Genomic DNA, 15,671 nt, shown 5'->3' with positions numbered 1-15,671 from the left:
CATTTGGTGGGATTCTACACAACGCCTGTCATAGTAAGCCTAACATATGCGCCAACAATATGCCACTCCTCGGAAGATGAAGTAGCAAACAGTAACAGCGTGCTCAAGGCCTACTCTGTTCACTCAAGTGAGGAGTATTTACATATGGTCCCATTAAGGTTCTAATGAAGTATGTAATAACATTGAAATTACTATATATATTTATTTATATATATGTATATATGTGTGTGGATATATGTGTGTGTGTATAAATGTGTGTATATATGTATGTATGTGTGTATATATGTATATATGTGTGTATATATATATGTATGTATGTGTGTGTGTATGTGTGTGTGTGTATGTGTGTGTGTATATATGTATGTATGTGTATATATGTATGTATGTGTATATATGTGTATATATGTGTATATATGTGTATATATGTGTATATATGTGTATATATGTATGTATGTGTATATATGTATGTATGTGTATATATGTGTGTATATATGTATGTGTATGTATGTGTATATGTGTGTATATATGTATGTATGTGTATATATGTATGTATGTGTATGTATGTATGTGTATATATGTATGTATGTGTATATATGTATGTATGTATGTGTATATATGTATATGTGTATATATGTATATATGTATGCATGTGTATATATGTATATATGTATGTATGTGTATATATGTGTGTATATATGTGTGTATATATATATATATAAATAAAATATTATATTTACCCTGTTTTGGCAAAGTTAGTCCAGTAAGTCATGACAACGGCACTCAGCATCACATCATTCTTGGAGAAATTGCAGTTGAAGAGGTCCGTTGGGCCAATCATTGGAATCCCAAACACATAGGGTACTTCATCACCATGAGCTGAGTCAGCCCAACTGGGTTTCATGTCACTCTGACAGTGGTGATAAAAAGCATAAAAGTAGGTGGGAGAACCATACTGGGCATGAAGGTCAGCTGTAGCAACTGCCGGTGCCACCCACTGATGGTCTGTGAACAGAGCCACCAAGGTCTTGCGACGGTTCTCTGGATTCTCCTTGTCTGCCCAGTCGGTGTACATGAACTTGATTGTTTCACGTAGTGTGTCTTTGCCCTCGGGGTAACCATACAGATGATCCACAAAGTCAGACACAGCAAAGTCAAAATCATTGGCGGAGACACCATCCTCACTGTCCACAATCCCATCAACGAACTTGAATCCCTCGCCTTGATTGACGCCCAGCATGATGTCATAGTTCAGAAACTCGCCTTGTTCCATGAGGATTTGTGGATCGTCAGGTATCACGTCACCATCTATCACGGGACCGAAAGCGATATGGTATTTTGCCGGTGTCACATACTGCTCGATCAGCTCCTTGTAGTTTTTGTTCTGCAGGCATTCGACCAAGTCTATCGTGTCCAGCATGTTGCAGCCCACCTTCTCGGCCAAGGCCCGTGTGTACTTAGCAGGCTGGTAGTTGACTGCCCAGCTAGAGAGTGCCGTGCCGCTCTGTATGATCGCTTTCTGAAACATATCTGAACATGGCATTAAAAGAATGAGTGGAATTCTTGCAGGTCACTCCATTTAAAATTTAAATAGTCACAATTGAATATTCTTTCAATAAACTACGGAGAAATTTGGATTGCTTGCGTTTTTTTTTTAGGCCTTTGCTTGCTTCACGGAAAAAGGACGAATCAACAAAGACTACTTCGTGTTTTACTACACTCGGGATTTACTGCAACTTAAATATTTGCATTTATATACTCAAGCAGCCAAGTTAAAATGACAACTCGATAAAGACTCCTTCAAAGGAGAATCTGGTCTAAAGACATCTCTCCTTCATACTCCATCATCTAGGCCTGTTAAGCAACAGCTAGCGTTTGCTGCTGCCACTATTAATTCATTGAAGAGTATCAGACCACATTTTCCTGTCAAATGTGTTTCAAAACCAGTCATTCAGAGTTTGTCATACACAAAAAAGGGAAAGTCTAACGGAAATTACGATATAGGCCGGAAAATACTTTTATTTTTATTTTTTTAAATGTCAAATCACTAACCTTTATTCTTTCAGTTTTAGTTGTATGGATGTAATTTACTGATCTCAAAGGCACAGAGCTGAGTAAAAGGAAATTTAATCCAATACTGTTTTACCAAAACATGATAGATCCAAATTGGAAAAAATGAAAGAAGTTTGAAGGAAGATCATTTTGAAATGCAATTCTTTTATAACATTACTCCAGGTGCACAGATTATGTATTGTGATGACTTTAATTGAAAGAAGACCGCAAAACATCCTAAAATAAGAACAAGAAATGGAAAAAAAATGTTAAAAATAAATAAATAGATTCATCAATATGGCATATCCCAGGATATGTGACTGGAGAGATTTACCTTCCGAGTAATGCGAGAGGGTCAACAGGCTGACACATGAGGCGCCGGCGCCAGAGCCGAAAATGGTCACTCGTTTTGGGTCTCCTTTGAAAGCCTGAATGTTTTCCTTGATCCATCTGAGAGCTTGAATTTGATCAAGCAGGCCGTAGTTGCCCTTGGCTGCCTGGTCTCCGGTGCTCAGAAACCCTGCAGTGATGAATAGAAGCCGGAGATAAGCAGACGCTGTTTTTACAACTGACAATTTTGTATGACATTGAGAGGCGGATATTGGTACTTTATAGCTGACTGCTAGGTCAGAGTAAATCACAGGGTTAGGAATCACATTTAAATTTCCATTTGCTGCTGAAAATACTCCCAGCAAATATGTTATTGTAGGTTGTTTGCTTGGCGAGGTGGTTTAGCGTGTACTTTACCCCTAATCCAAGCCAAATTGGCTCAGGCTTCAGCCAACTGCGGATACGATTATGCATTAGTATGCGTATCAGTGGCCATATTAACCAAGACTTTGGTATGGAACGAAAAACACAAGGTAATACAGTACTGAGCTATAAAACAAGCATTTCAGACGGCGACGAGAACACAATGATGGTTGGCTGGCTATGTTGTCAACCAGGAAACTGATTGACGAAATGGCAAACAGAGTTATTAGAGTTGTCTGGGAATAAATGTTGGCCCATCCAGGCCTTCAGGCTTCACCGGTAATGAATGGCAATAAAGGTTTTTCCCTGTCAGCCATCCAGAACTACAGTGTTATTTAGAAAGGAAAAACCTACCGGGTTGAGAGAGAGAAGCCAGGAAGAGGTAGCCTGTGGCTCAGCGATAGAGAGCAACGTGTTTGTCAAAGCACAGTTCAGGGATGATAGCCAATGGGAGAATGAGAATTGCATTGCTTATAACAGTGTTTTGCAGCCTGCGGTATGACCACCAATCATGACCATGCGCTTGTCTTCCGTCTCGGCAAATTAGAAACTTCACAATCTGTTTTCCTAGATTTTCTATTTACCTCTTTGTAAGTGTTCAGACATATACCCACAAGGCAAGTGGGAAAAGAATGTAGAAAAGTATCCATCAAAAATTGACTCCAAACAAAGGTGCAATTTTGTTCTGGCACAATAAGATTTCTGTGAACAGTTCTACATGTTAACTCACATGAAATGCAAACATTTTAAATACAAACCCAAATTATATAGCAAAATTGGGAAGTTGTCTTAAATGCAAATAAATTTCACATTCTTGCATTGGTGCTATTTGACCGCTAGTTATTGTATTTTGCTTTTCATAACGCACCATACATTTTCAACGTGAGATAGGTCTGCACTGCTCGCAATTTGGTAGCACGAGCACAATGCAGCCTGGCATTGTCTTGCTAAACTAAGAAGGGATGTCCCTGAAAAAGACATACGTACACAGGAGTAATGTGCGCTTTGGTCTGTTCATACTAGCAGAACCACCATGGTTCACATTAGCTCATTAAAACCACTGACTAAAATCACTTTGTTAAAGGTGGAAAAAATTAGGATGAACACAACAATCTGTAGATGGCCTGGTGGGAAAGTGGTTAGCACATCGGCATCATAGTTCTCGGGTCAAGGGTTAAATCCCAAGTTAGTGCTCACTGTGTGGAGTTTGCTTGTTTGTCCCCAGCTTGTGTGGGTTTTCTCCAAGGTACTCCAGTTTCCTCCCACATCCCAAAAACATGCATCGGTAGGCTGGTTGAGCAGTCTAAATTGGAAATGGTTATGAATGTGAGCGTGAATATTGTCCATTTCCTGGTGCCCTGCGATTGGCTGGCCACCAATTCAAGGTGTCCCCTGCCTGGTACCCATAGAAAGCTGGGTTAGGCTCCAGCACCCCCCGCAACCCTTGTGAGGATAAGTGATTCGGAAAATGAATGAATAACAACAATCTTTCTTGTCCATCTTTTGGAAATGGAAAGCATTTCAACCCATTGGTTGTTGCTTTGCACATTAAGCATTCTATAAAATAGGTCTCATTGTATTATGTGTAGAGAAATCTAATGTTGATACACAGCTCTAGTAAATGAGATTCAATGAAAGAGACTTGGCTCCATCCACAATGCACATTTCCAGCCCATTCTGCTGCTAGGGTTATTTATTCTCCTGAACTACCAGAGCTTCGCTGTGACACTAATGAGATGTAAATAACATTGGCGATATGAGAGCTTTGCTTATGATGTGGCACCAATGATGGAAAAATCATTATTAAACATTTCTGTAGCCCACACAGAAAAAAAGCTAAAAAGCAAATGCCACTTTTACTTTCAATTTAATTGGTTATGAAGGGGGGAAAAACATCAATTGTCTGCCAAAACTTGAATATAGGATATTACCTCTTCACTGGACAAAATGTGACACAGATAAGTCTTAAATCCATTTATCTGTCAGTCCCGCCATCCATGACAGTTCCTAACAAATGCTCTAAGTCCGCTCAAGCCAGAGGCCATAATTTATTTTTAATTAGTGAAAATAAAAAGTTCTGAAAATAGCGCATTCATCTTTGCATCATTTTAATGTGGCAAGGAGAGAAAAGTGAATCCCTCATCGGCAATGCAGAGGGCTTCATTCCTCACACTATTCTAGTGAGAGACGCTCTGACAACATGACAGTTATACCAGTTAATTGTGCTCTGTGTCCAGAAGATAATTCCCCCCTAGCTGAAAGTTGAAATGTTAATTAACAAAGCGAATGACACAGACGGAATGTGTGAGATATGCTGAGCAAAGCCAGCTCAGCTTCAACAGTCATGTAGCATCTCGGCCAGTAAGGAGCTGAGCTGAGCTTTGTAATGTGAAAGTGTTGATACCCCCAAGCTACCTCCGGACACGCTTTTCCCCCCTTTTTATATAACATAATCTCCTGCATGACACACTGGGTGGGTCCCCCAGCCTCACACCTGCTGTTTATGGTCATCAGCAGAATAGTAGTTTAAAGAATAATATTTCTGCTGTGGCTGTGAGCAGCTCATTTAGAATTTTATATCCTTCCTGTTATATGTTTGATGTTGGCATATTTCATTTGGTATTTAAAACTTGAATGTTTCTTATTTTGCTAACTTTTGTCAACTCGGCTTCGGGGTCCACATTTAAGCAATTTCATCAGTCATTAAATGGTGACCAACGGGATGTTGTTGTTGTTTTTCCCCAATCAGATAAATAACACCCATTATACACAGCTAAAAAAGAATGTATCAGAAGCAATTTATATGGTCTCCAAACATATAAGTATTTTATACAGTTTGCAATTCAAATCTACATTTATCGTGATCATTTTTTTACATTATAGTGTTGATCCTCATTTTGTGCTCCACTTGCTTAATGTTGTCAATATTCTGTGATAATTTTAGAACTCCTGAGGAATTAGTGCTAGGCAGCAGCCTGGGGCCCCCTAATAGGTGTTTACATATACCTGAGAGGCAATTGCATTTACTTGGTGGCATCCTTGATAGAACCTGAAAAGACGATTATAGACTTTTGCGATTTAAAAAAAGATACATGCCAAAGTTTTTACAGATAAATATAAAAACCTTTAAGAAAAAGCTGCGCGCATCACAACCCACAGTTACATGTACGTAGTATTCCCGAGTTTAATAGTTGAATAAATACACCAAGTTTTTCTACCCGTCTGTTTTAATATGAACATCTTTGATGTATCACTTCTGTTTCAATAACAAGAGAAACTTCTCTGTTTACTTTCCACAGTGCTGGATGTTCTTCACCAGATCAGAGGAAACAACAACAAGTTCAACTGACGATCTAGGGCAAGTCTGTTTTCCCCCCACACACACACACACACTCGCATCTACAGTATGTATGAACTATGCATTCAAACTAAACTATGACCAAAACCAGGACATGATCTTACACTTGTGTAATTTAAAAAGAGCTCTGTGTCTCCAACTTTAAAACCCTGCAGGGTGACACAAGATACGATCAACCAAAACGTCTCGAAAAAATTTGACAGAACCATCACAAACATTCTAGCTTGTATAATATCTAAAAATGTGTGTTTTGCTCTGCTTTGATGACTGTCACAATGTCATATTGTAGTGGAAGAGGCTGAGGAAGACGATTTTTGCAAGACATATTGTTCCCAAAATATGACAGTGCACAAAAAAGCTTACTAGATAAAAAATAACAGGGGAAAGTGGGGATGAACTGATTCATTTACAGTTGTTAAAATATACTTGGAGAAATACCGTATAAATACTTTTTGGAAATAAGAACTGCTACTCCAACTTGGTTTGCTTGCATTTGAGTAAACGTACACTTACAATCACCAACTTCTTCACAGAATAAGCCATCAAAGACTGACCGAGGGCAGGGAAATAAAGACAAAATAAATTGACTTGAGAACAAATTACCCCTGTACAAGACAAAAGTGGCTAGAGGGAGTCATTAATTGATAGATGACACTGCGCTGAAAAGAACAGGAAACCAAACAAAACTAAATGAGCAGACAAGACACATTGGAACATAACAAAACTAAATACTCAAAGAAAGTCAACAAAAACACGGATTATACAATTTGTTTTAACAATACTTTTTTTAATTCTTCCTGTAGTTTTAAGACAACCTGTTTCTTAACAATTTTAATGGTGCCACATTTGTGAATACAGTAGATACGGCAGAAATGAATCAATTACTATGTGGTTTGTGTGGATGTATTCGCTATGTCTGAGGGAGATTGTGTGAAGTATGGCCTCATGTTTTCAATGTCATTTTTTGAGCTGTGGAAAAAATTGAATGATTCAATTTCCTTTAGTGGTTGAGCCATCTTCTTACAAAACATTTTTGTGTGCATTTCTTAAAACATGACCACAAAGAAATAAATAGAGGAAGGAAGGTCATCCACCAAAAAGGGAGAACCTTGATGTGCCAGGGACATATTTCAATGGTATGAGAAGCTTCAACTGTGGAAAAGCATGATTGGTTACACATCCATTCAGCCGGGACGCTACCCTCGTGATCCACCAGCGTATGGTAATTAAATTCTGCAGACCTAATTAGAATCTATTTGACATCCATGGGGAGACATTTGCACAGCTTGCAGTGCTGCACAAACAACTCACAGGCACAAGCAGCCATGTCCATTGCAGCCATTTTAGATAGGCAAAGATGCTGTTATAGCACACAAGGTAAACTGTATTATGGGCTTGAAGTAAATAAAGCATGTGATCATTTCACATTAATATACCATACTCATGTCGATTATTTCCCCCATTCCTAACATGGTAGCTAGGGGGCTAATGATGATTTTTTTCCCAATAGTAATTCAATACAGGTAGAAAAAATCCATTCAATTTTTCAAACAATTTCCATCTTGAAGCATCATGTGCAGCTTTAGGGGAAAGCTGGCTAGACCACCAAGAGGTGATGTATAGATACTCAGATCAACTGCTGTATGTTATTTTGAAAGTCCATCAAATGGAAATACAGAATAAGGATCCAAGAGAAAAACATAAATATAATCTACATAGCCCCTAATAGAGAAATACAATCGTCCACCCCTACAGTATTAAGAGTGGAGAGAGGTTGAAGATTGTCGCGTTTCGAAGGGGCTGTCATTTCAAATCACGAAGGATGTGGCGGGGCCGGGGTCGTATATGCACGACCTTCACAACAAGTTGAAGAAATGTGGAAGGAAATGGATTCAAAGTCGAACCAGTAGCATGTCGAGCTGACTGGTCAAATGGTGGAAAATTTGGTGTGAAAAAAAATCTAAATCAGGTGGAGTAAATGGGGGCATTGTGAGGAAGAACAAAATGAAGCACAATAATCAATCAGAGATGTCAAGGCTCTGAACAAGGATGGTAGTGGAATGAGGCGCGAGGGAGGGAAAAGGCGATTAATATTGCGAAGATGAAAATATGCGCATTCTGCTGTGTTATTTATGAGAGCTTGAAATGATAAGCAGGTTCCATCAAGGATGCCACCAAGTAAATGCAATTGCCTGCTATAAAGGAGAAACTGCATCCAAAAAGATGAATATGAGTTTAGTCACTGTTAAGTATGAAAAAATTGGTACTGGAACAGGATTTACAAGTTCAGTGAGGCAGCCCCTCAAGTAAGAGAGGGAGAGTGGCGGGGTGTTTGCTGGAAGGTCAAACTACATGTCCTCCACAAAGCAATGAATGTGAATATTCTAATTACAAACGATAGAGCTGATCACAATGAAATACATTGGATGTAATGAGGAGTAAAGAATAGAGGGCACTGTTTTGGGGCAGAAAGAGTCCTTGGGTAGAAAGGTATTGTGGACTAAACCAATATCAGGGGCCATTGTAGCTGTTTTACATGGTAGGGAGAATTCAGGTAGTGAGAGAAGACTCAACGATGACAGCGAAAATTGGGAGCAGAGAGTGAAGAAAGTCATGAACCAAGGCTGTCAAGAGCATGTCGAACTGGCAGGTGGAAGTTTTCACTTTAAAGTTCACACTTTCCAAGGTTGTGGAAAGACAGTGACAGACAGTGACAGAAGAGAGTGTTGAGAATCAGAGGGAGAGCGAGGAGCATGGTTAGAAAAGAGTTGCTGATGGATCGTATAGAGTTTTGCATCTGAGTGATGCTAAGTCCGGAGGTCTGGTGTTATTGTCAAGCTGGGAGAATTTGGATCTTAGGTTGGCATGACAGACTTTGTTTGATTCATTATTTTTTTATCTAAAACTGAGTGGTGTGTGACAAAAAGGGATGATTAGAACTTTCATTTAAGGGACTAGAAGGAGCATAATCAACTATGGAAATAAATAAAATTATGGCCTCGAGGTTTGTGCTAATAGTGACTGCTTTGTTTGAACAATTTCATATCTAATATAATTTTAGTAATAATTTTAATATACCTATATTCATAAAATTCTACTCACCTAGTATATAGCCTCTCATCCACCTGAAGAGAAAATGCATTAACCTATTGTCCAGACAGCACCAGGCTTTGCTGTCGGTTTGATGTTACTTCCGTTTCTTTTTAGCGGTATTGTATTCTGCCAAGGATATTTACGCTACCCATTGAAGGTGTAATAAGAAAAAGTATGAAATGGTATTTCAGTCTACACTGTCACATGAGTACCCACACAAATGGAACACCTATTATTGATAGTAAAAAAATTAGGCTGAGCTCCTATGGCGTGGAATTCAGCGAGTGTCCGGGAACGTCAGAGTAGTTGTCAGCTCTGGCCATGTGTCAAACCCAAATAGCGTCTCCCGCCTCTGCTCTTTCATTTGCAACCATGATGGGCCGGCCTAGGGCAGGCCTGCTGCTGCTCCAACACCCACATCATTAAAGTGTTATTATCATGGACATGTGATGGCACGCATTCAAACACAGCTTGTTAGGAACTGACAAGGCTGGCATAGAATATCTGACAAAGCGGCTGCTCAATATTCAGAATCAAGGAATCCCAAGCAGTCCAGCACGTCTGTCTGACCTTGCAATCGTTCGCTTTCGCTATCTCACTCCCTCCACATAGCCTTTCTCCATCACTGAGTGGAGCTGGAATGGCAGCCTCCTACTTGCATTTTCAAATTGCGCCCGAAATCTAGCCAGCCATGGCAGATCTGCACTTGGCAGGGGATGGAATGAGGGCAAATGCCAAGGTGTGGGTCTCCAAGTGAAACGTTTCATTGAATTATGTCTTCTGGAAGAGTTTTCTACAGTCGTCTTGGCAATCGATGCACTTCAATTCTGAGGTCATCCTTAGGAAGGCAAGATGATAAATCTACAGCAATTTATTTTCTTCTTTCTCCGTAACCTTTTCACAAAGTGACTTATTTTTTATCAATTCAAACCTTATATTACGCGTCTACTTAAGTAGCTTTTGGAAGTTGAAATGTATTTATAAACACATTTGAGCAAAGAGTAAATACATGTTCTTTTCTTCACTTAGCAGGAAATTAAGAGGGCAAGGTTCCCTCTCACCTGGAAGCATAATTTAAGCAATCTACCATTTACAGTTTTGATTGAACGGGGAGATAAAGTATGAAATAGCCTTTGTGAAAAAAAATCCCATGGTGCATGGAAAGTATTGTAGAAGAAATTTAGATTATTGCTCACATGCTATTGTGTGGCAGACTGGGCTAACAGAAAAACATTGTCTATTCCAAACCAGCGCAGAATCAAAATGATTTAGAAGCTGTTACTTTAAGGTGACATTACTACAGGGGTTGAGAGGTTGGAGGGCTCTGGGGAGCGACAGTTGGTCTTGGTAGGGAACAGCTAGGGACAGTGATGGAGTGCGAGCAGCTTCGACACACATTACCATCACGTCTTGACGGTCATTTGTATTCTAGGCAGATTTCTTGCTGCAAACCCTGGAGTGTTTGCAGATTTGTGCTGCAACAAGCGATAACACAGTGATGTAGTTTGAATGAAATGCTATACATGTTCTCTCTTGGAGGTGAAATTGTATGAACATTTGATATCACGGCCGTACTGAACTTAATTCTCCGTGTTTTATCACAATACTGCACATACTAATGAGCGTCAACCTAAAAGCGAGTTTTAATCTGGGTAGAAAATAAAATAAAATCAGAAATCCAAAACTCTTGCATGTTACAAATATATTACATGTTATTGGCCCCCTTTCAGCAACCAATCGCGCTCATGCACATACCTAAGGACAATTTACAGTGCTGAATCAGCCTACCATATATGGTTTTGCAATGTAGAATAACACCAGAGCACCCAAATAAAACTCACTCAGGTAAGGGGAAAACATGCAGACTCCAAAGGTCAGAACCCACCAGGGATTAAACCCTCCATATCAAGGGAATAATTTTCTTCAATGATAGAATGGTCAGTAGTAAATACTATTATTATTTGTAGGGGGGAAGAAAACAAACCGTGGTTAATTAACAGGGTAATGTAGCAGCACTGCAGTCTCTTGATTTAATGTGTAACCTTCAGTTAAATTAAACCTTGATCAGAGTCACATTAATTACACAGACACTTATCTTCTTTGTTGAGTCAAGATTCTGTTGACCCACTTGGCTGCTACCAATTTTCTTAAAGGCTTTGATTAATTAGCTTATTAAAAATTTACATGTAGAAGCATTGCAATTCAGAAAAAAACATCTACTTTGCTTGCCTGTCCTCTGTCATTTGTGTATCCTTTAAGTTTAATGACATCAGCTCACACAGTAAATAGGTAAAATAAATGAAAATGATCATTGACGATCACTTCCAAACACGATGAGAACTCACCAACCAAATTGGAGAGAGGTCCAAAAACTCGATCAACCAAGATTTTGCCGAAGTTGTTGCACGCTCACACTGCTGTTGTTCTGTTCACTTATCTTCCGTTTTCTCATTAATGACTGACGATTAACTTGGGTCGAAATTTTTGTGTCATGTTTCAGAATGTCACTTAATGTCGGCACTTTTAACAAGTGGAGCGAACTGCATGCATATAAGATACACTGGCCTTGTAGAACTCGCTGCGGGCAAAATGAAAGCATAAGCTTCACACCACTCATCTTAGAGAACGTGTTTTTTTAGAGTCCATTTTTCATTATTCAGTCAGGTTTCTCACTGCATGTACCAAGGAAAACAACAGCACGACAGTTATGACGGCCTCGAAGGTCTGCCCATCTGTACTGCCACTCAAAGGAACCCCATACATATTTATGTACCTACCCTAGCGCGCCTATGCAAAATCTCTTTTAGGAAGAAAATGTTTCCCTTTAACAAAAACGGTCAGAGCTCCAGACAAAATGGTGTCTAGGTTAGGATGCAGACCCCCAATTGGCGACCCCTGATCTAAACTATATTAGATCAAGTTGGCAGGAAATCATTATCGAAGAAATGCATAGCAACATGCATGATAATAAAAGAGAATGCAATTAAGGTCTCCATAAGAGTTAATTGATTTTGCAGCATTAGTATTGCTGTGGTAAGCAATACTCTTCCCAGGTCTGGCTCTTGTTTTGTCTGAACCAGGGGTGGGCAAGCTGTTCCACAAAGAGCCGCAGTGGGTGCGGGTTTTCATTCCAACCCATAAAGAGTACACCTTTTCACCAATCTGGTGTCCTACAAGTGCAACCAGTGGATTGCAGTCAGGTGCTTCATGTTTTTTGTTCTGCAGAAATCTCATTGGTCAAAGTGTCTGTGCTAGATCGGTTGGAACAAAAACCTGCACTCACCCCCTTGAGGACCAGTTTGCTCACCCCTGGTCTAAATACCGCTTGTCCACTATTGTGTTAGACTTCAACTATGACAAATTTCTTGAATATAAATGGATGTATATGACTTTTTGCCAATGTCTCATCTATATTCACTGTACTAAAAAAGCACAGAGTAGAACCACTCAGGCTATATCTAGGTCACAAGGCATTATTAAATCCTCTTGTTCAACAGCTGCCCTTACACACACATGCACGCATAACACACACTCACACACAGAACAAGCCACTACTGTCACCCTAACTGCATACCATCTGTCCTCCAAACACTCTGTTATCAAATCTACTAGAGGTCCAACCGGTCAAACAGGACCTATATGAAGTAGCCAGCTAAAACGACTGAGGTTTTCAACACAATTGCAATGTTCAATACGCTCGTTCATCAGTAAGGTTCTTGTTTGAACAAAGTGCAGCCATTCTCAAAGTTTAATGTACTAGTAGTCATTTGTTTCTTTCATCCTCTGTACTTACTGCTTTACCTCATGACGGTCAAACTGGCAGGTCTCAGGAATTGCTGGGCAGAGGCTCCAACAGGAGGAACTCAAACCTAACAATTTTATCATGTTCTAAAGCAATAGAAGCAGGCATGTCTGTGTTAGCAAAGAAAATTGGCAAACTATTACTTTCCTTCACCCCAATAATCAACAGCAAGTCCATGTGAAAGTACTATACATCGACATTTATTGGCAATATTCTGTCCGATTTTTATTATTTTAAAAAGGGCTGATGCATACTGGGCTGTCACAGGGCAATGTCCTCCAACCTCTGGGACAAACAGCAGTAGAACAATGTGATGTGTCCAACAGTCTGACAAAAGAGAACATTTTTATTGCAGTTTATCTTGCATTCACCTTTATCTTGTATTTTTGTTTAATCACATATAAACACTGCTTCTTTTCGCTAGCAGCAAAGTGATGAGAAGGTTCATGAATCTTGAATTCATCAGTTACATATTCTTTTTCTTGAAAATGTGTTAATTGCGTGCTACCTTTTGAGCGGCTGCATGCCTAGACCACCATCCCTGAGACAACCCACCTAATCCACTCTACCATCTATAACATAAGAGATTTCCCGATCTGGACTGGTAGAGCAAATAATGGAAAACATGTCTAGATGAACTAATTTGCACTTTAAGAGAATGTGTCTGCTACCTGCCGCTAAGACACTATCTGTTTTTGTTTAACAAACAATACTGGTATGAGAGAGGAAAAAAAAGGTCCTTGCAATGGCACATTCTGTAACTGTTTCTGTTTATTTATATTTTCATTATTATGTATGTAATAATATAGTTAAGTATTAACAAGAGTTGCACCTTTTGCATATATGATTAGTTGCTCAATAGATCTATTCAGTTTTATTTATTGTTTTAATACATTTTTCGGACATGCGTACTGTGCTATTAAAAGCGATTAATTAATATATGCAGATTTTATATCAAGAGTGAGGAAATGAAACTTGTAAGCCTAATTCAATTTAAAAATAAATGATGACAAGGTAATGACAGAATAATCATTTCATCTTCATAGGAGAAAAGTTAACATATATATTTGTTTTAATAATAAGTGTGTGCCATAGGTGTATGTAAAACTCACAATTGTAGTTTTGAGTCCTATTTTTGTGAAGATACAGTATGTTTCCAGATGAATTGAATTTGGATTGAATCCAAGTATTTGGTGATGGGCCAACTGGGATAACTGCTGATCGGACTGCACGAAAATTTGATGTAGGAAAAGAGGATGTGACAGCTTGCACACGAAAGATTTTGTAACTGTCTCATGACAGCCCTCCTATTCAAGTAAAGCGGCATGGCTTTGTTGATGTACTAGCTTGTCGACAGGAATTCAGTCCAATGCGCACACGAGATTGTACACACGAGCGCTTATGTTCTCCAGCCACAACTAAGTACAATTTTCAGCCTCAAGCCTCACACCGTCATATGTATATTCAGAGACACGCTTCAGTCACAGCGTCTCAAGTCACTAAGCCAGTCATCTTGCCCCGCTACTGTTTACTGTTTTATATTACTACTTCTACCTCAGCTGTCATTCAAAACTGCCCAGCTGGCTGTTTATCTGAAAGGCCAAAGACAAGATGTTTAAAAATAATAATAATAAAATGCTAATGTGATAGTATTTACAGTGATCATGGGTAATGTCTCGATGATAACACAAAAAATAAAACAAATATAAAAATAAAATGATAACAAAAACATGATGACTGGCATTTACTTGAAGTCAGATTTTTCTACAGTTGCACATAAAAGTATTAATTGTGCAAAGAGAGTACACTGATGATATGGGTCTTTAAAAATTTTGTTCAGATTTACGACTGCAGACTACAGTTGAAATACTGTTAAAATGAGCTGACATGGTTAACATAACAAAACCCAAATACAATCCAAATATCCCACTAATGGACAACATAACCATTCATGCACAGGCTTCTAGAAGTTATGGTACAAATATGAGCCATAGTAGAAATATTGAGCAGAGCCAAAACAATGTATTTTAATGATTACAACGATGGACATTGCTGAAGGAAGACATTACTTTCTTTCTGACGCACAGCATGTTTTTGCATACTGGCAAGGAGGACTTACTCAAAGTCTAGTTTTGGTTGTTTTAAATATCGGTAGCTGAAATCGTCATCTTTCAAGTGTACTTACTGCCTTAAAATAATTCTGGAATTTCGTACTCCTCCATTCCATGGAATTGCATGTCCAAGTAAACTCATTGTAAGACGTGCATTTGTTGAAATCAAAATGATACAAGATTCACTTTTTAAAAACTGAGTTGCAGTGGAAAAAAACGAAAGCAGTTGTCAAAAACTGACAATAATTCTATTCATTTGGATCTGTCTGCTGACATGTTTTGGAAATGTAATACATGCCCAAATTATGTAAAACATTTTTGTTTGCTTGTTTTCTTTTGTGGCTTTTGTTCAAGGCTACATTTTTGAGAGGCATTTATTGTTCCCTTTCATCATCTTCGACACATGATAAGCCATTTTCACCGCTTGTAAAAGACGAGCTTGTCACAGTTTAATGTTACACCTCCTGGAAATTTATTTGGCACTGCAATTATCTTAACTATCCTT

General features: G+C 38.9%; 1 protein-coding gene and 1 long non-coding RNA gene across 3 annotated transcripts in view; one reads left to right on the top strand and one right to left on the bottom strand.

Annotated features, from left to right (window-relative positions):
- nlgn4xa (neuroligin 4 X-linked a) overlaps nucleotides 1-15,671 on the bottom strand; it is a 38,923-nt gene that overhangs the window by 3,759 nt on the left and 19,493 nt on the right. For both annotated transcript variants that reach the window (XM_077605441.1, XM_077605449.1), the window contains 2 exons: nucleotides 2,384-2,569; nucleotides 738-1,527 (listed from right to left, as the gene is read on the bottom strand). In XM_077605441.1, the coding sequence (XP_077461567.1) occupies nucleotides 738-1,527; nucleotides 2,384-2,569 (976 nt within the window). The remainder of the gene's footprint in view (nucleotides 1-737; nucleotides 1,528-2,383; nucleotides 2,570-15,671) is intronic.
- The window catches only part of LOC144077601 (uncharacterized), a 36,145-nt gene that overhangs the window by 15,096 nt on the left and 5,378 nt on the right, over nucleotides 1-15,671 (top strand). The window contains exon 3 of the long non-coding RNA XR_013301054.1: nucleotides 6,102-6,160. This is a non-coding gene — a long non-coding RNA (uncharacterized LOC144077601). The remainder of the gene's footprint in view (nucleotides 1-6,101; nucleotides 6,161-15,671) is intronic.

Source organism: Stigmatopora argus, chromosome 1 (genome assembly GCF_051989625.1).
Source record: "Stigmatopora argus isolate UIUO_Sarg chromosome 1, RoL_Sarg_1.0, whole genome shotgun sequence".
NCBI lineage: Eukaryota > Metazoa > Chordata > Actinopteri > Syngnathiformes > Syngnathidae > Stigmatopora > Stigmatopora argus.
Note: the sequence above shows the minus strand (reverse complement) of the source record. Positions and strands in the feature narration are given on the sequence as shown.